Consider the following 21184-nt stretch of genomic DNA (forward strand, 5'->3'; position numbering starts at 1 on the left):
TCCATTTTAGAACCATTATAAAACAAGACTCTGACAAAATCAGATGTAACTTAGCTTTCAACACACTGCAAATATGTAATGAGATCTAATTACTTAGAAAGCCCTTCAATATCCCAGGCCTTTGTTAGAAATTGAAGGGTGAAATTAAAGAAGAAAATCTTAGAATGAAATGAGAAATTTTAGACTGAAATGCTTTATTCTAATAATAGAGTCAACAAGTCTGTATGAACTAACATCTAACTTGAGCATCCTGATTCTAATTTCCGGAAATGGCAACTCCACATTAAACGAAACACCCAACTCAAAAACAAACACCAAAAAAATACCCCACCAAAACTCCCAAAACTTGGATTGCTCATTACATAGCTAGAAGTAGATTGATTTGCATGAGAAAGGTGCAGAGTTGGGATTCCCATTTCATTTACAAACAATAAGATAAAAAAATATCTAAGTCTCAAAGTAAGTCCTAAGTCAGAGGCGAACTTTTCGGTCCTGCTGGGAACAGCATCGCTGTCCTTGGGACCCAGGCAATAACGCATACAGTGGACACAGGGAAAAAGGAAGTCTGACTTAGCCCAGCAAAAACTGAACCAGGGCTTAAGAGACGAGCGTAAGAACACAGGTCAGGGCAAATAACCCAAGCCAGTTAGATACCTGGGACCATTTAGTAGAAGTGGAAGGATCTGCTCATGCAGAACAACTTCCAAAGCGGTGGTCACGTTCAACACCTCCTGTCTCTCATTAGCTTTCCTCCTTCCAGCAAACTACTTTCTTTTTCTTAAGTATGTGAATGTAAAATGACAAAAACAACAAACACATGAGTTTTCCCTGGTAGAGAAGGTAGAGTAATCCAACACGGTGTACATTTGACACAGAGGATGATGGCTGATATTCTGCAGTCAGTTCATTTTGAACTGCATGCTGGTTTTAGGTTTTTAATCCTGTGCTAAATGCTAACTTTAGTCATGGTCTGTGTTTTTGAGAGGATATGTTTGAGTGGTTAGTGTTAAATTTAATATCAGCAATTCACCAAGGTATTAGGAAAATAGTGGCTCATTTATCTGGTGCTTTAGAAAATAGCTCTGGGATCTAAATTATTGTTTTCCCATACTTCCACTTCTATACAAAACATTAGGTTATCAGAATTGTCTTCATCCCCTGAACACTGCATGCAAAATCTCTTATTTTTGTATTATAACGCTAAGCACAGTTCCTTATATAGTTAAGAGCCACCTAAGTGTTCTTCAAAACCATACTGAAGTATGAGACAGCCCTTTGTCTTGAAGGTAAGAGTTTGTTTTATCCAAGACAGAATCATGACAACTTGTAGGACCTTCAGAAACTAATCTCACTCTTATCTATAAGTGTCTAACAAGTGTTTCCTTGTTTTAATTTCCTGAACATTTATAGCAGCCAAAATGCATGTATTTAACATAGCTAAAATCCTGTCTCTGATCACCCTGGACTGATAAAGTTCAAGAACAGGACCAAAATTTGAAAGACTGGCTTAAAGATTAAGTGTAAGCCATTCCTGTGTGTGAAGCAACACACTTCAGGAGGCAAACAACCCCCCCCAACTGCTGACTGCGGTCTCCCACCACCCCCAGCAGCTCCTGCGTGCTCATTCCACCACACAAATTGCAGAGGAGAGGGAGCGAACCCCCTTCATGGACTCACCATCCTTTTCTAGTCACATTCACTATGCATTGCATTAGAAAATCGTAACGGTGTTAAAATATTTTGGCAGGATTTGTTATGGCCAGATCACTCACTTCCTTTGGGACACACAAAGCCTCCTCTGGCAATGAAACAGCCCAAATGTCAGCAAATCCTATAGAACAGAAAACGGTCCGTCAATGTAAAGCCTAAGTGAATCTCTAATTAATCAAAACAAAACTACATAAACATGAAAATGCACATACAGAGAAAAGAAACAACCTAGAAATGTTCACTTCTTATTAAGGGGGAGTTTCCCCTCCCCTCCAGAAACTTTTTAACAGCATTACAACGTATTCATCACAAGGTGCTATTAGAGCACAAGCTCACTCCAAGTGCTACCAATTCACAGACAGATTAGAGGGCACATTAATAACATAGTTAATATGAAGTGTTTAGAGCCTTTACGTGGGTGACAAATACGACTCAGCCAAATTTCCTGACCATTGAGGCCACGGAGGAACAATTTGGTAGATTTCATCAACAGTTCTAATTATGTTCCTGTCAAGTCGAGAACAAAGTAATCCATAACTGGGGGGCTGCTCAGAGACAGTGCCACATGAGAGTAATTTATGCCCAAGACACAGGGCCCTCGCTGTAGTTAGTGTGCACAATGCTTGACTAACAAGTGGGTTCACAAAAAAGGAATTTATTAGGGGAAATACAGCCCTCCAGCTCCATGCAGCTCGTCAGGTGAAGGCTTAGGAAGAGTTATGAGGCAGTCTTCTTGTTTATACAAGCATCCAAAGTCCATGCTGGCCTCAGCGTGTTTTGAAACACGGGATTTCAGTCCAAAGCATAGAATGGGCTGCTGCTGGAGATAGGTGAGTCTACTGCCAAGCTAGGTACCCTACTTCCAAGGTAGGTACCCCTGCTGCCTAGGGTGCAACTAGTGCTTTTAAAAGCCATTTCAGCCCTTGGGACGCTGGCAGCACCACCTCTGAGGCTGAGTGGTACCAATGCCTTTTTGCAATCCTATTAATAATGTGCTAATGAAAAATGCAAAGGGATCATTAGCAACAGTAAACTAAAATGTCAAAATACATAGCATTTCCTACCACAGCCTGACTGGGAAACAGGCTGAAAAAGAAGGGGAGGGGAGGGTGAACAGGGAAGAAGCTGTCATGTAATTTTGAGTCATTTTCCACTGTGATCTATATTGGGATGCAGCTTCTATCCTTTCAAACAGGATCATTTTATATATGACACTCTCCCTGCATTTCACAAAAAGGTAGGAATGTCTCCCTAGTGCCAGGAGAAGTGCAAGGCCTGGCAGTGGTCATTCAGGACCGGATACTTGCATAAGTATTAAGATGCTAGAGAAAGTAAAATGATGCATTTCAAAAGCAATTAAGAACGGTATCTGTAGGCATAGGGGAAAATTACTTTAGGGAAAAAAAAAAAGAAAAGATTTATGGGATAAATACAAAACACTTAATGGGTTTTAAAGCATAGTTTTCTGAAGCTAGCTGTGAGCATACACTGCTGTCAGCAGTTTTAGATTTTATTTAAGAAGACAAAAACCCACAGAACCTCTGAAGGGAAAAAAAAATAGGAAGGAAAAAAAAAGAAGTCATTTTACAACCATTTCTTTGAGACTGAAGAAACAAGCTTTTCAAATTGTTACCAGCAAACCAAAGCAGTGGCTTGCTTCAGTGGATCAAACATCAGCTCAGATAAGGGGAATGCTCAAACCAAGGGCTTGTTTCAGAGACCAACTTGGTGTGCAGCTCTAGGAGGGCTGACTTCTGCACCCACATTCCCCACTGATAGAATGGGTTCGAGTGTGTGAAGGCAAGGACCTTGTCCCTATATGACATATCTTACCAATCGATTTTTTGCTATACAAACAAGTGACAAGCTTCACTGAACTATTTGTTTTGCTTCACCTTTTAAATACTCAATGAACGCTGGCAGAGACGGAATGTGGAGCACAGTTGTGGAGCAGTACATCAAAACCCTGAATTTCTTCTTTCACACTGTACTAAGATTTCTAATTCGAATTTGCTTGCACCTGTAAATTCTCTGCTATCAAGTTTAGGGAATTTCCCAGCACTTACACAGCTACTATTAGTCTCATGTGACCAAAGCTTCACAGAATTATGATTACTTGTACCTTTTGCATCCAAGAATAAAAATAAAATACACTTTACAAGCATTGGTGGCTTAAGTTTCAGAAGGAGGCAAAGAGAAAAGGGAAAGACACAGTCCCATTCTGCAGATTTGAAAAGAGAAACCTCTCTGGTAAATCAGACCAAGGGTACTTCAGAAGCCAAGCAATGCCTGGACGATGTAATTCCCAAACTCGTGACTCAGTCACAAGACACGCTTCCTTTCCTGGTGAAATGTCATGCTGCCGCTTGCTTCTGTTACAGAACACATCTTAAACAAGTGTAGCAAAAGCATGATGATCCCATTAAGTATCTAACATCTAATACCTTGTGAAAACTAATTTAGTGCTTTATCAAATCTCTAGTTTGTATGTAGAGCATAAACTGGCTACATTTGCTAATAGGACAGACTGACATATATTATCAAACCACATCAAAGTCTGCTGGAGGACATGGCCTTAGCTACTTATTATCCCTTGCATTAACTCTCTCACTAGCTTCTCGACCAATACATTTTCCTGTAATACATCTGTCATGATTTTGCAGAGAAATCAGCAATTCTGAACGGTGAAGCAGTAAAGAGACAGATAACAGGACCAAACCTATCATGGTCGCCTGGCTTTCCAATCTCCTGTTAATTGGCACAGACAGAGACCCTTGGATCTAGACTTGCACAACGGTAGACCACTGCTGGGCCCCAGAGATTCATTCTCTTAGTTAGATTTGTATATTTAGAGCTTTACTCATTCACATGATTTCTCCATGATTTATTACGTATGAGAGAAATAAAGTTGGATGCCAACTCCTTGAAACTCACAAGGTTTTTATTTTTGCAGAGAAAGGGCACCTTATGCAAGAGAACATGTGGCTTAGTAATCAGGAAAAAAGTGCTAGAGTATTACTAATAATAATGTTAGTAATACTAAACCAAATGAGAACATCTTTCTTGGCTTGGATGCTATGCAATTGTATTCCCACGTGTGTTATATTTAGGGTCTTATTTGTGACACTGTATAATGAATTATATATGTGAAGTCATGTTTCTAACTGTCTGGGAGCTTGTATATATGGTTAGCAGGTTTGGGTTTGTTTTGTTTCAAAATCACAGTTGCTACTATTTTCTCTTGGGTAGTGTTTGCCTTTAGACTCAGAAATCCTAAACTGTGGTACATGGGTCTCTTACTGACCTTTTTTGACCATTTGACTACCAATCGTCACTGTAACCCAGAAGACAGTGCTAGAATATTTAAGGGAAGAAAGAAGAAAAGAAAGAAAAAAGCCAGAACATTCCTTTCAAAAAGAAGCCAAATCCACTCTAATATGGGAATAAATAATGCTTCTCTCACTTTACATATATGATTGTATATAGTTCTGAAGTATAATTATATCCATTGTGCAGCCCTGCTCATTCATTTGATTCTACTGCTTCATTTGTTTTCTCCTTGTACAGTTTCTCAAGCACTGCCATCTTCTTTCTCCCTTACAAATTCTGGCCCTCCATGTCCTTAAACAACAATATAAACACGTCATAGGCATCAGGGCAGGGGAAGGGGGGAGGAGGGAGCTGGGGGAGGATTGTGGAGATTGTATTAGAAGTTTTCTAGTTTCTTAGTGATCCCAGATCACATTAATGATGGGTTATTTTTAATCCAGAGAATATTTTAAAACTGCTTACAGTTCATCTGTGGCTTAGCATCACCGACTCATGCAGTCTTATACTGGGTACAACTTCTAGCAAGTAAACTTCTAGCCACGGGGAATAAATGAGATTAAAAGAAAACAACCCCCACAAAACAACCAAAAAAAGAAAAAAAAGGAAGAAGAGAAAGAAGTGGGCAGCAAGTGAAAACATCACAATTCTATGTTACTGAATCGAACTGCAAAGGTTCAGAGCTTTCTTTCCCTCCCTCCCCTTTCTTTCCCTCCATATTTTTCTTCTTCTGTTTTTATGTTGAAATCACAGGAACTACGCAGCCTCGCAAGGCTGTAATCACTCAGCAGGAATCTGGCACCAGCACAATGCAACCACCAGCCAGGCAGCAGGAAAATGAAGGAAATCTCTCTTTCCCTCCCCCCCAGGTTTCTTAAAAGGGGCTCGGCATGAATGAATCTTCCCGGTAGCCACCAACAATTTCTTATTCCTTCCGAGCAATCATCAATTTCAGCATCAAGTGGTTTAGTAGCTCTACAACTGGTAGTGGCAGCGGAGTAAGCCCAGCATGCAAACGTTTTGGCTAATTTAAAACCCTTGTGCTGCCGAATCAAACATGACAAGACAACAGTAAAAAGAGAGGCTCTTATCCCAAATGAGAGCCGGCGGATGGCTGAAATTGGCTTGAGTGGCAGAGACAAAAGAGGTAGAAGGAGCAGGGAGAGCCAAGAATGATAATACCAGATACAGCACACACTTTCTCCCCAGCTCCCAGTGCATTCACACATATCGCTACCTGGAGGGGGAAAAAAGGCAAAGTTTAAGAGTTTCATAGCCAGGCAGAAAAAATACATTAAGAAGATTCAAAATGAATTAGGACTCGGTAAAGCATCTGCCCCATGGGCATAGAGAAACTTAACTTAGAAGAGACATCACCTTTACAATAGAAACCCTAACACTCCTAAGAGTAAAACTGTCGTTTCCTACCTGAATTCATGTCCTGCTGCCCAAAGTTCATTACCATGAGTTGAGGATTGAAAGCACTGATTTAAGATAGAGTAACCTTAAAATGAGAATAATCTGTGGCATGGCTACTGGTGAATATCTGCTACACAGTGCTCACCAAGCACCCAGATCTCTAAGAGCTGCTGGGGAGGAAAAGTGGAGGGCAAAGGAATTAATTTTGTAAGGCATCTGGGAGACCACAAGCAGACTGATGATGTTCGGAGCCATGAACCCTGGTGATGGCTTGCAGCTCACAGAATGATGACCTGTGGGATCACTGGAGAGCAAGCAAGTTGTCTTTTGCAAGATTAACAATTTAAAAGTGCTGAAATTAATTTTGTTTAATAGCTGTGGGTGCAGGCTCCTTACAAAGTAGGTTGCAAGGTCAGCAAGCCTCCTAAAGCCTTTTAAAATGCAGCTTTTTATAGGGACAATAGATTTAGGGTGGCTTAGGGCTTAAAGATCTAAAAAGCAAAAGAGGTGTAAGAGGTCATTTCCTACCAACTCCAAATCTTTGGTGAAAACATTCTCTGTTTCATTTTTTCACTCTAGAATGTATACTTTTTGGTACATTCAAAAGCTACTTGAGAGAGTATACGTTTCTTAGGGTAGGCAAGGTGAACAAAGACATTAAAATCAAACATGAGAACCAGATTAACCACAGGCTCATCAGAGTCACACTGGAACGTGCCTGCCTGCATTGCAAAGAGGTGGTGGGAGGAAAGGGAAAAAAATATATATTGGAGAATGAGAGACTGGGAGGGGAAAGAAAAGGGCAGGGAGAGTGCTCACACCCTTGCCATCATTCACAAGTAATTCACCTGTGATTCACATCTGTCTCCTTACACAAGACCACTACACTCTAAATTACTGTACTGTACGGAGTGTTGCAAGGAGCAGCTGGGCTCAACACTGAAACCCAAATCAGCCATTTTAGAGACACTTGCTCAGCTTCACACCTTAGTACATTTGAGGTGCCACTCACAACATATCAAAATATGCTGACAAGCTCCCTTACAGGACACTTTTGTCTTATATTTTTAGCAACAGCATCCAACTAATTGCACAGCTAAACTTCATAGCAAGTACAAGTTTGGGAACTAGAAACAGGGCATTTGTCTTGCACCACTGTACAAGATGGTCTGAATTTACTGAATTAATCCATGTTGCCCTGAAAAGTATTCTTGTTTTGTAAAATCAGGCCTGTGTAAAAGGTGGACTCACATATTTACATAAAAGTCCAATGCAAAAAAAGTGTGTACCCCAATGCAAAACCCCCTCAATATATATAACATATCCACCTGGTCCTGTAAACACATCTCAGGGAATCAAGAAGCCCAGCTGAGTAATGACCATGATAGATACAGCACATGGCTTTGTTTCATTCTTGCTGCTACTTTTACATCTTTTCTTCCCCTCAGCAGGAAGCAAATACAGGGCTTACTTTTCAGAGAAAAACCAAAACCAGTAATGTGACACACAGCAGACATGTGAGATGTCAATACACAGACTACGCTGGGCCAGGTAAGCCTTGCTGTACTGAGAAACCTGTGCTGCTCAGGCACAGGGGCAAGCAGAAAATGCTTCAGCTTTTGCAGGTAGCCTGAAGGAGAGATGTGTGTTGTCCTGTGTATCAAAACTTATTTGCTGTGATTCTGCAGACGGAGGGGGCGATTTCCTTGGCAATGAGGTAACTGACGATCATTAGACAGGACAGAATTAATTCTGCTGTGAGCTTGTCACTGACAGTGGCCAAAGCAAATGCATCAGCCATTTTTCTCTGCCCCTTCCACAGGGAGTTAGAACAAAGAAAGGAGCCCCTGGGAAATACTTAAGACACCAAAGAAAATAATTTTAGAAGCGTATTAATACTGCCACTGAATATTGTGTGCTTTCAGGCTGACATATGCTGCTGTTACATGGTGTTTGTTCCCTTTTCTTGGTCTCAAAGTTGAATTCATATCCTCATGCAGCACTCCAAGAAAATCCCAGTTCACAGTTCAGCAAGGCACTGCTTAAAAGGCAAGCCTGATACAGGTCCTTAGGGCATCTCATCCATCCTGTGCTTGGATGGCATTCTTCACCAAGGGACCCCATTAGGAAGGAAGGGCAAACTGAAATCCTAACCCAAAGCAGTCTGAAACAGCACCGGCATACTGGTATAGCAGCGATGGATGAGACTCCATTTGTCTTCAAAGCATGGGAAGCCAATATATCTGCTTCACTGCAAACTCAACTTTACTTTCCAACCTTGTAGTGTACTTAAAGTTAAAACGTAGATCAGCTTTCCATCCAAGCATAAGGCAGCAGTGAAGTGTCACCCAAGACTCCAATTAAACAGATTGGAAGGGATGCACTTCCAAACCAACTCCATAAAGCTAAACATCCTGAGATCCACTTCTGTGTTTATAAATCAGTTGCCCAGGAAAGCATCACCACAAGCTACAAAAGGCTTCCTTTCACCCCCACACAGTGGAATAACTCAGAAGCATTTTATGCTGGTACAAGGCATGCTGGAAAAAGAAGTTGCTGGAGGAACACTATCAATACCAGAGATATCATTGGTCCTACTCTCCCTACAGAAGTTTAGGTCCTTCCAAGCAGGAAGAAACAGTACGTTTGTTCTGTGGCCAAAGTAATTACAGACTTACCTCCATTGCTTTATATTTTTCTTTTTTCTCTCTTTTAATGAAAAGAGCTTTGTATCATGAACTGAGCTGTGAGACTAATACTTAACCTGGAAGTCTCCAAACTAAACTTTAGTCTGGCAGAAGTAGATACAGCTTCGCTCACTTCAGGAAAGGTGATTCTGTTTATACTAGGTCTGAAGCCAAACGAGTTTCCCTCAACACTGCTTATTAAACTATTTGAACTTAAGTAGGTGTAATTCCTTCATGGAGAATATAGAAGTATACATCTTTGGACATGTCATGGCATGTTAGCAGAGTAGGTATGTGAAGTTACAGCACACCTCACATTCTTCATCCATGAAAGCAGTTACAGAGAGAACACAGAGATTCAAATACTGCAATTTGAAACATGCTCAGTAGAAGAGTATTGTGTTTTCAAAAACTGATCACTTGCTTACAGGAATCCTCAGCCCAGCCCAGCCCACGGTTCAGTGGTATCTATTGTTCCAGGTGAGATCCTTCTGCACCAGGAGCTGTGTAAGTGCAAAGAGAGAAGACCACCACAACCAACACATACTGCAATTCAAAGAGACCAGACAGAGAACTTCTGGGAATTGAATGTACATGTTTCTTGTGCTCCAGCCAGGAATCCTAACCTAAAGGTTATCCTGTCCTGATGTAGTACCGTATCACCTCTAGCGTCAGCTAGGCAGAACAGAACTGTATGTGTCTACCTGCCTATTGAATTCATATCAGGAAGAAAGGGGAAAGGGGAGGAAAAAAAAAAAAAGGAAGAAAGAAACATCAAGGTCAGACACTTATGTATGAGCCACATACCTTGTATGAGTAACAGCAACCTCACATGGACCCAAATCCCCAAACCAACATCAGAAACTCGGCCTCCTCCTGCTCAGTACGCAATTAATTCTTAATAAGTCAGCTCACTCCAAATGCTTAACCAGTTCTCTTTCTGTGTTCAAGATCATAAAAATATCTCCAGGCAAAAGCCTTTTTAATGCATCTATGTGTATTGCCTCTGTAAATCTAGCAAGAAGGCTAACCTATTCTGCTAAACTACAAAACTACTAATGAGAGTGAACCAAAGCTATGTTCTTGCATGTGCTGAGAAGGTTCACAAGATGTCATCCTAAGTGACTAAAAAAACCTGTATGGAAGAAATGTCTAACTAGTCTGTCCCAAACCTCCTATTTAAACTCCCTGCCTCAGAGTTTTGAACTATTTTTTTTCTTACACACCAGACTCTGAATTGGTCCTGGTCAGCAGAAGAGTCAGAGAAACACAAGAACCCCCATATTCAGTTCAGTTTTTCTTGGGATTGAACATCTTTCATGAAACAAAGATGCTGCCTCAAAAGCTTCTATTTCCTCAACTTGTAAAGTCCTAAAGACCTCTCAAAAAAGTGTCTACAGCCTAGAGGATGGTAGTGAAATATCCCTCATCATTGCTGTGCCTCAGCAGTTCTTCATGCCCACAGTAAAGCACCATTTTTTAATTACTTGGAAAAGAAGGGGAAGAGTTAGAAAAATAAGCCTGAGATTTTGGCAGCCAGCATGCATCAGCTGTAAAATTATTTCTATGAACCTCTCCCTCTGTGTGCCACAGGTGAGAAGAGCTTGCTCTCTTTCTGAAACACCAAAAATGTCAGGCTCTGTCAGTGATTTTCTCTCTGTATCTGTCTATCTATCTGTCTATAGATATATATGTAGATACTGGGTATTAACTTAATTGAAATAATTTCCATAGCCAACATTATTATGCATAATTTCAAAGAGAAGCCTCAACCCTTGGTCATGAAACCTAATGCTATCCTCTTCACCTCACCATCTTTACTTCTAACAACCATGAGGTCAAGAGACATCACACCATATAATGGTTTTCTGAAAGACTCAAATTAATCTGCTGGTTGTTGGAATGCCCAGAAAACTGGGAAGCTTACTGTTTGCACTGGGAGGGTGGGGAGAAAAAGTAAACCAAACTATCTTCCAGCCACCTTTCAACTTCTGGCTGTAGCACTGGGATGAGTCTGTTCAGGATCAGGAAGAGAAGCACGTATGAGAACTTTTAAGATAAAGTACAATTTGGGGAGGGAAAGGGAAAGGGAAAGGGAAAGGGAAGATAAGAAAAAAGGGAAGGAGGGAAGGAAGGAGGGAAGGAAGGAAGGAGGGAAGGAAGGAAGGAGGGAAGGAAGGAAGGAGGGAAGGAAGGAAGGAGGGAAGGAAGGAAGGAGGGAAGGAAGGAAGGAGGGAAGGAAGGAAGGAGGGAAGGAAGGAAGGAGGGAAGGAAGGAAGGAGGGAAGGAAGGAAGGAAGGAAGGAAGGAAGGAAGGAAGGAAGGAAGGAAGGAAGGAAGGAAGGGAGGGAGGGAGGGAGGGAGGGAGGGAGGAAGGAAGGAAGGAAGGAAGGAAGGAAGGAAGGAAGGAAGGAAGGAAGGAAGGAAGGAAGGAAGGAAGGAAGGAAGGAAGGAAGGAAGGGAGGGAATGAGACAAACTATGGAAAAGGGGAGTGGGGGGAAAGAGGAGAAAACAAAATAAGGTGTCACAACATATTCCATTCTTATTCTTTTTTTTTTTTTATTCTTTATTTTTTTTTTCCTCCTTCTCATGAGAGCAATCCTCCTGTCACAGAGAATGTCCCCTATTTTCAATAGGGTTTTAGTCTAGTCTACACAGAGGATTTCCAAACCAGCTGTTATTCTCTCACCAAAACACAATAAGAATACTAAGCAAATTAATCAAACCACCCTGATTCACAAAAAAACCCCAACCACTAACAAAGCCAAGGCCAAAAATCAAAACAAATCCACAATAGAAAAAAAAAACAAACCCAAAACACAAGAGAACCTGAAGCCCAAGAATAAAACAGGGAGGTAAACACTGAATAATTTTTTTTTGTCTTTTTTTCCCCTAGGCACACAGAGAAGTCATTAGGGAACAGTCCAAAGGAGTTGAGGAAACTCATTACCAATACAGCAAAGCATGGTCAGGGGGCTGTTTGCTTGTTTGGGTTTTTTTTTACTATCTTTTGCTTTCAAACAGAGACAAAGCATGAAGAGACTTTTGGGACCTGACCATGTTACGGAGCGGGAACAACGTGCCTCCAGCCCCGCTCCACAAACCATTCCATCAGCAGAAGTCTCCGGCAGGTCGGAGACGGACTAACTTTTCCAAGGTATTAAATTAAAAGATGTTGAATTAAGTTAAACGCCCCACATTGAATTGACATTTCCCTTTTTTAATGCAAGCTAAGATTGATGAAAAATACCACTTATCTACATTAAGGGTCAAAATATCCAGCAAAAGAAGCCTCTGGTTCAGTGCGTCAGAGCAAAGTCAGTCTTACATAATCCGGGGACCAGAACGCGGATCACATTCTGATGATCCAATTAATGGTGGGATACTTTGCAATCAGCCAGGAAGCAAGGCCCCTAACAGATTGTGGGGCTGTAACATCAATTTCTTAAGTGCATTTAAAGGATTACAAATGTTAGTCCTGGCTTGAGATTGAAACACCTATTGAGGTGCTCTGAACCACATTACAGTAATTGGGTACCTGAATTAATGCCATTTCTTCTGATGGGTGAGTTGAATACATTGGAATTACAGATTTCTTTTGCTGTGTTTCACTTTCAGCCACTTCTCCCCCCCCCCAACATAAATCTGAGGGAGAATATCTCTTTTTATCTAGACAGCTTTAATTACAGCCCTGAGGCACCCAAGTACTGTCCTAATTTTACCTTCTTCATTGTTTGGGTGCATTTTTTGTCCTTTTCTTTTTTTTTTAATTATTATTATTTTACTATGCAATGACATTAAGATGGCAATAAAATTATTTTTTCTTTGAAGCTTCAGAGGGAAAGGAGAATAGGCTGCTGAGAGTCTGAGAAAGAGAAGTCTTTCTTTTCCTTTCCATATGCCTCTTCCACTATGTAAACCTTTTTATGCATGCACCAGATACATTTGCAGTGTTTTACACCTCTAGAGAGCTAGAACTAGGGCTGTCTCAATTAGTCTTCTATTCCTTCTGAGGTCAGTTCATGTAAAGGTCTCAATCATATAAAATTGGCAGGAATGCTAACTACCTGGGTATTTCAGACCATGCAGGGTTCAGCTAAAGAGCTTAAAAGCTGGTTTCAGGAGTATTCAGTGATTACCCAGAGTAAAGCCATATGTGTGTGCCAGAGACTAAACTTGCTCACCTGATGTATGAAATGCTTAAAATTCTGAAATAGGTTAGAGCACAGGTTTGTTTGCAGGGCTTTTCAGCCAGGCAGCGTCTCTGCTAGACTGCATGTACACGGCACACAGGACACATGCATTTTCCTCTCGTATCTCATACGAGTTTTGATAATTAGAGTTATAACAAGGAATTCCACCCATTTTTGTCCTCAGTGTATGTGGCACTGACATTTCAGTGACCTCAGCAGTGATTTCTCACTTGCAGCTAACTGGAATGTATACAACTATGATACTAATGCTGTGAAAACAGGGGTGGGAAACAGAGCATGGTATTCCAAATATTCCAGTTCACTCTCTACATTTCTCTTATCTGGTTGCTACACATCAAGCTTAGCTACAATTTTAATTACTCATTTTTTGAGGTCTATTAGTAGTTGAAGCTGTAAATATGCATGCAAGTATACACACATACACATTTTACACTTCACATATCACATATCCTTTCTAAGGCATTCCAACTTTTTGTTCTATATTCAGGATTCCATAAGGAACTGTGATGCCACAGTGATTCTGCTTTAGTTTTGCTTTTGCTTAAGATAACTAAACAGCACAGATACTACAGCTATTTATCTTCATTGCTGGTTAAGAGGAAATCGTAGCACATACCTTAGGGGAGCTAAGGAAGCACAATGATTTAATTGGCATATGAAGGAAAGAGACAGCATCTAATTCAGTAGTAGAACTATCTGACACTCAGGAAAAAGCAGTGTGCATAGTTTGGTCAGGTAGTCTTTCACAGTTAACTATTTTATTTTATTTATTTCCTATCACCTAAGAAACATCAGATTTAGGTAGGGTCACTAGGGACCATTCAGCTGCGCTCCTTGTTTCTCTTGAATGGTTTTGAATGTTCCTTAATTTCCCATGTCCACTAATGTGGGACATTCCTAGAATGTAGAAACAGCCCTCCTGAAACACAATCAAACTCACAAGCTATCTCCATATGAGAGATGATTAATCAGAAGATAAACATGGACCTTCATTGTGAAGGCCATAAGATGAAGCAGGGCAGAAGGATTTTCAAAAAGTGTTTTGCAAATCTCAGTTCAAATTTCAGAGCAGATTTTGACTCATTAGATCATGCTCACTGAAATGATTTATGTATGGATAATGAAAATGCAAGCCCCAAGGACTAGCTAGCTGTTTAGCAGTGTATACATTTTATATAACCATTTCCATACACCTAGTTTTAAATTCACTAACAACAACTAATTGCTATCCAGTGGTCTACATTGCATAGCACATGGCTTCAGTACACTTTCTAAATGACTGCTTTCTATCTCTCTTCCAATGATCCTACAGACAAGTCAAACTTGGCTGTGCTGTGCTGACTACCAGTCTGTAGCAAAGCTCTTGTTTATTACCATTAGTGAGAATCAACAACTGAACTTCAGGAAATATATTTTCTTTTTTTTTTAACTAGCTTAGTAATACTTTGGAATAACTGAAAAATTTCTCCCTCTCTCCCTTTGGCAAAGGCAGCAAAATGTCCTTAGGACTCTACTGCAGAGACATCAAGCAGTAACAGCTCCAACATGCTCAGAAAGCACTGACCTCACTAACTTCCATTTTGGACTTGATCCAAAGTTAACTGCAGTCATAAGGAGACTTTGCAAAGCTTCAGTGTTCTGTAGTTCAGGTCTTCCAGCTCTATTGCCCCTCTTTCCCCCAAAAAACCCTCTCTGAGCTTTACTATGCAAGTGTTAATAGTGTTGATATTGTTGTGGCACATTCAGCATTGAAGTGCCTAGTGATAATGCCATCCAAATGTCTGTCTGCTTTTTTAGGGCTTGGGTAATGAGGGAAAAAAGTTACGTTAAATAAGTAATTAATAGAAACTGGTCTTGGATTGTGACAGATGAGTAGTAATTTGGGACCCAAGAGGGGACTAAGGATCATTTTTTAGTAATAGCATTTAATGGCTAAAAAACCCCAAAAGAAGTCTTTCAACACTCTTTCCATCATATTTTGCAAATATTTACAGTGTACACCTCGGGTTTGAAAAAAGCCAGGGAGAACTAATGCATTGTTTACACTTGGAATCCGAGGTGGCCCCGTCCCAGCAGGGCAGTACAATGTGCTGTATCTTTCCCTTCTCAGTACTTATCTTAATCTTAATAACTAGCCAGACAACTGACTCCAGAGTCCTGGGCTTATCAACTGGAATTCGTCACATGCACACAAAAGAAGACAAGAAATGCATTATATAACAATGCCATACAAATCATTATCTTTTAATATTTAAAAGCATGTATTCAAAGTCTGATATGAAACCATTTTGGTTGAACTCAATTCCACTGGTTGTTATTAAATTTGATAGCAAATGAACAAAAATACACTTGTAACGTATTTATCTGCAAAAGAGTTTATTTGCAACAGATCAAAAGGCTGCTTCTTACTGCATTTTAGTTACTGCTATCAAATGCAATCTGCTTTTTAAACATGCTTTGATATGGGAAGACTATTTTCAAAACAGGTTAATAGGAAATATTTTTTCTCAAGCCTCTTAAGTATGAAGAAATACCCAGAGTGTGAATAGAAAGTCTATTGCGCCCTCATTATAGGTCTAGAGCATGATTTCTTAGAGTCAAGTTTATATAAGCAACAGGAAAGCCATTCTGATTGCTTCCACCCAGCATTTAGACCATGCTTTTGAAACAGTCACATAGATCTAAATTTGGAGTCTGATGCCTCACACTAAATGGCTTTTTTTTTTTGCCAGGAACAGAGCCTTGTGTGAACCACAGCACTAGGGGTATCCCTTGCTGCAAATCTGGTCTCCTGTGAGGGTTTTCACATCTGTCTCTGCACCTCCACAGTAAGAGCTGCTTGAGTATATCTGCACCATGGTGTGGGGGGGAGTAGAAGCCCACTCCTGCAGAGAGGGAAGAGACAATGATGTTGAGCACAGACCTCACACCCTGACATTATTAACATGCACTTGCAGTGGGCTTAAATGAAACAAATTAGAGTTAACAAAGATGCAGTAAATTCACTCCTCTCCTTTGCTTGCTCTGCTCTAACTCAGCCTATAAAGCATTACTCATGCTCAGTATTTACACTCTCAAGCAATGGGATTCATCCAGAATAAGACACCAGAGTCACTATCTAAAGAACTATCACTGCTAGTACCAGCTTCTCTCAAATTTCTCTTCCATGTCAAAAACTTTTGAAGTATACCCTAGGCCAGTCCTGATGCTAAATCACAAACCACAGTAAATCAATTAGTTAATCAATTCTATCAGGCAATCAATTAACATGAACTAAGAAATCCCTGAACAGACATATTCTTGTGTGAACAGAGGTCACCCACTGGGGCCTTTGTATGTCTGTTCATATTAGTTTAAGCCCAAGTTTAGAAGGAGAAATTTTCCTCTGATAACAGTTCTTTGTACTGATGTGTCAGCACAGACACCTAGTCTCCGTGCATGTCTGGCAGAGATCATCTGTATTTTCACTCATGTAATAACTAGAGGCCTCTTTCAGAAGTGGGAATCTGAGATTCATGCTTTGATGTGGTGAGACATGAGACCTCTTGTCAGCACCACCAAAAGGACTTTGCACCAGGCTTTCTAATGATACCTGAACAATAGAGGATACAGCTTCTTCAAGCACACTCATCCAAAAATGTAAGCATGAGCAATTTTGCCATCACCCTCAAATGTGTGATCCATGCTGCAAAGCCAGTTATTGAATCACTTTGCCAGAGTGTCAGTTTCAGTCTCTGGAAGACTTGGGAGAGAGACACATTTTGAATGCCTAAACAAAGACTTTGTAATGCCTGCAATTCCACTTCCTTTCTAATCACAACTATTAAACAATTACATTAATGAATAGTTGTGTGCTAGTGACCACATGTATAATCCAGTGATAAATCCATTCAGTCTGATCTGCAACCTATGTAGATGAGGTTATCTCTGTACATCCACTGGGGAACAGAAATTTATGTGGTGGGAGGAAGAAAAGTCAGTGGAGAACGGAAGGATCCACAGAAAGTTCACAGTAGATCATAGGTTTCAGCAAAGCAAAACATGGTGGGGAACTTGTATTGTGTGAAATGAAATATTAAAAGAGTCAGGCCTCAGACCCTCTGCTTGGTCACCAGCGTTATTTACTATTTGGCTAAAGCTGTGTTACGGGGTTGAGCCATCGGTGTAACTGTTCTTGCAGATAATTAACCTGTGTAACACCCAGTCTTATTTACTTCCAAAATGTGCTACAAGTTCAATGTCCCTTCCGCATTGCTCCTCTTCCACTAAACAGATTATGCATTTAGCAGCAAGCAGGGCATCAAATAAAGGCTGGCATGGCTCTTCTAATCCATGCCAAAGTCAGGGAAACAAATACTCCTGGAACAGCAGAGAATTGGCCTAACTTGTGATAGAGGGGGGGGAAAAAATGCAAAGGTATGAAAATGTATTCAACAATGCTCTCGGTGCTCAGATCCAGCGGTGACAGGGCTATAAGCAGATGCATTAGGCTGGAAATACATCAAGGTTAGATTAAGCTGCAGAGTTTCCATTTTATTAATGGTCTTCAATCTGACTCCTTAATAAAATGGAAACCATTTGTAAAATTTTGATCAGAATCCACACTTAGCTTTCAAATGCCTGCAACCTTTGGGTATATTCAGGAACAGATTTCAGAAAGCCCATACCTAAAAATGAATGAAAGAGGGGAATGAGAAGGGGAAAATGACTCGAGGTGAATCAGACCTTGAAGTGACTTATTATGTAAACTCTGAGTTAGGCTGAATGAAGAAACCATTGGGACACCCTGTTTGGGTGTGTTTTGGGTTTTCTTTTCACAGATTGCAGAGGGTCTGCAGCATTTGCCACAGCAGTCTAACCAGAATAATAAATAGCTAAGATGTCTATATTTAAATATTATCCTTAGTGGCAGATTGGAGACCCTGGAGTGTTACTTGGAACTGGAAAGTCCATGTGGCCAACAGGCTGAACGAGGAATAGCATCTGCAATTAATACAGCATTGTATCACTCCACTCACTCAAGTTTCCTCTTATCTCCTGGCAAGGAACACGATAAAGAAAGGTTTTACCTAACAGCTACTGGAGAAGGAAGTGTTGTTGCATACAATAAAGGTGATGGGAAAAGAAAAAGGAAGTTCCTAGGAAAATCACCCCTCAGATGCATCTCTCTACCTGCAGAAGGTGGCACACAGAGAAAAGTTAAAGTTCAGTTATGTAAAAATTAGCTGAAACTTATAGAATTATAGAATCAATAAGGTTGGAAAAGACCTCAGAGATCTATTCAACAATTTAATAGCAAACCTGCTTCACTTCTGATATCTGATACCTGAAGAAGAAATCTTAAAGGAAGTATTATTCATATATGGGAGTCTGTGGATTAACTGACTCCAGGTTATACACAGAATTCTGAAGTGACTTCAACTAGAATTTTTTCCTCTGGTAAGTGGCTGGATCCAAAGCAAAAGGAACATACTGAAAACAGTGCTCAAGTTCTCATTTTAAGCCTTCAGAGAGGGAGAATCACATCACAGAAGATCTCCAGGCAGGATCAGAATGTTAAAAAACAAAACAGAACAAAACAAACAAAAATCACCAAGAAGAAGAGTAGAGTATCACCCACTTACAACCTTCAGTAAGGAGAATACTTGCATTATCTGAGGTCATGACCTTTGTTAGCAAGCAGAGGCTTCTCCTAACACTTGAACCTGATGACGTCTATACTAATAAAGCTTACATCCATAATGAAGCATGAGCACTTCCTCTGGGAAAGGCCTGGAGCTATCAGGAAGGACAACATGGTACTGTAACAAATTAAAAGTCTGCTTCTCTCCCTTTGACTTTGATATCTACTTGGATGACATTTGCAGCACTGATGGGGACAACACTATAGAAAGAAGAACTTTGATTAGTCTAGACAGTAGAAAGTCATCTATTATCCTAGGAGACAAATCTGGAAATGTTTAATAAAACTAGACACTGTCTCTTCACCTTACACCTTAGGCTCATGGTGACCCCAATAAAAAGTATGGAATATATTTAGTCAGACTAATCGAACAATTTCTATAGGTGACACCTCCATCTGTTCTTCACAAAACATTTCTCTGTGTGCTCACAGGCTACCTGGTAAATACAACTGAAATGCCAGGTAAGCACAAGCAACTTCTCTATACAGTGTGCCAAATACTTTATTTTTTTGACCTACACAGAACAGTTGGGTTAAGAGAAAAGCCTACATACAGTTGCAGAAAGATGACTGTTCTGTAATCCATATTCCTACAAATTGTTTCCTCATAATCTATATAGAACAGCTTTTTCACACATGTTAAAGCCTTCTTAGTCTTGTAAATCCTTCAGCATTTTGGAAGCATGAGAAGTACCAGACAGAATGTTTTAGGCTAAGACCTTCCTGAAATCAGGTGCACACTGAAGTCAAAAGATACGAGGGTCCCTAATTCCCGCAGGCCTCTACGCAAATCTTTCCACCACTAGTTCTTGAAGTTATGGTAAGCAGTAAAATGCCACAGCAAAGCTGATAAATTCACCACAAAACCAGCACGAGCAACAACAAAAAGGCAGTACTCATCTCTGAGCTAAGTAGCCAACAAGTCAGTAACTTGAAGCTTTTTGTGGGCCTCCAGCTAAACTTAAACCAAGCGCTTTGTAGTGTCCATTCCATACCAAAAGAGAAGGTATTCAGCAAGGTGCTAATCCAATGCAACACACAAAGTAGCAGTTTATTTAAAACAAAATTTGATCCTTATTGGGAGCTGAGATATTTGAAGCACACACAAGAAAAACTAATTTAACCTTTGAAAAGTTATCTCCGGAGGGAAGAATAGAAATCCCTTTATAAGATTTTTAAGCACTGCAATTATTGACGAGGACTATATTACTTCAGTTTTCTCTGATCAGGAAAAAAAAAAGCAAAGCCACAAGAGACATCAGCAGCTGTCAGGCTGTTTTCCAACTGCAATGAGGTAGTTTACAGTGGGCTTGTGCCAGTCTCTTAAGACCCAGTTAAGAAGCCTTTTTAAAATGCCTTAAAAAGCCAACTCATACATTAATCAAGTTGAGCCCTCATCCATACTTACTGCAATACATCAATTACCATGTCTTTCTTTCTTTCTTTCTTTTTTTTTGCTTTTTAATAAATTCCAGTTGACAGCAGACACCTTATTAAGGCTCACTAAAATGATACAATAAGTAAAAGGCTATTAATATTGCTTCTTTTTTTTTTTTCCTTGCTTTTTTTTTTTTCCTCTTCCTCCCTGCTGCTATTGTCTTGCTGCACTGGTCTGCAAACAAATTCGGGCTGCATTACAATTAATGCCAATGGAACTCCTTCTAACGACTTCCAGCTTGCTAATTTTTTACGCTAATAATAAAAAAAAGGCATTGCTATGCAAGAACGACCCCCTTTTATCATGCTCACATGGCACACTAGAGAGCTCCTGCCATTGTTCACATGAAAGACAATTAAACCCAGGAACATCAAACCCAAAAATGACAATCTGCTAACCAGCGCTGGGTATTGCTGAATTCTTTTCTCTATTTTCTGAACTGATAGAAAACAATTCTCCAAAGACACCTCCTTCCCCCCCTGCCCACCCTTTGGAAACCAAAAAAAAAACACAAAAGTTTGAAAAATACCCTCGCTGATTTATGCATCTCTGCTCAGAATTTATTAACTGTCTAGGGCCAATTTCATTCTCACACGTCTGCTGCCTCCAGGTTTGAATTCTGGACACATTTCAAGACACGCAACAATAACATTGTCCACATAGTTTTGTGTTTTAAAAAATCAACACTTGGGTTTTTATTGTGGTT

At 40.2% G+C, this 21184-nt stretch overlaps 1 protein-coding gene across 11 annotated transcripts in view; it reads right to left on the minus strand.

Annotated features, from left to right (window-relative positions):
* ESRRG (estrogen related receptor gamma) overlaps positions 1 to 21184 on the minus strand; it is a 412693-nt gene that overhangs the window by 233977 nt on the left and 157532 nt on the right. For 3 of the 11 annotated variants that reach the window (XM_068153477.1, XM_068153474.1, XM_068153475.1), the window contains one exon: positions 1773 to 1831. The exons of 7 other annotated variants lie outside the window; for them this stretch is intronic. Coding sequence is in view for 1 of the 4 variants with exons in the window: in XM_068153473.1 (XP_068009574.1) it covers positions 1678 to 1712 (35 nt within the window). In the remaining 3 variants the exon portion in view is untranslated. One more of the 11 variants, XM_068153473.1, reaches the window with a different exon arrangement.

The sequence above is a fragment of the Melanerpes formicivorus genome, unplaced genomic scaffold (assembly GCF_026170545.1).
Source record: "Melanerpes formicivorus ecotype bairdi unplaced genomic scaffold, bMelFor1.0.p_v2 SCAF_26, whole genome shotgun sequence".
Classification (NCBI taxonomy): Eukaryota; Metazoa; Chordata; class Aves; order Piciformes; family Picidae; genus Melanerpes; species Melanerpes formicivorus.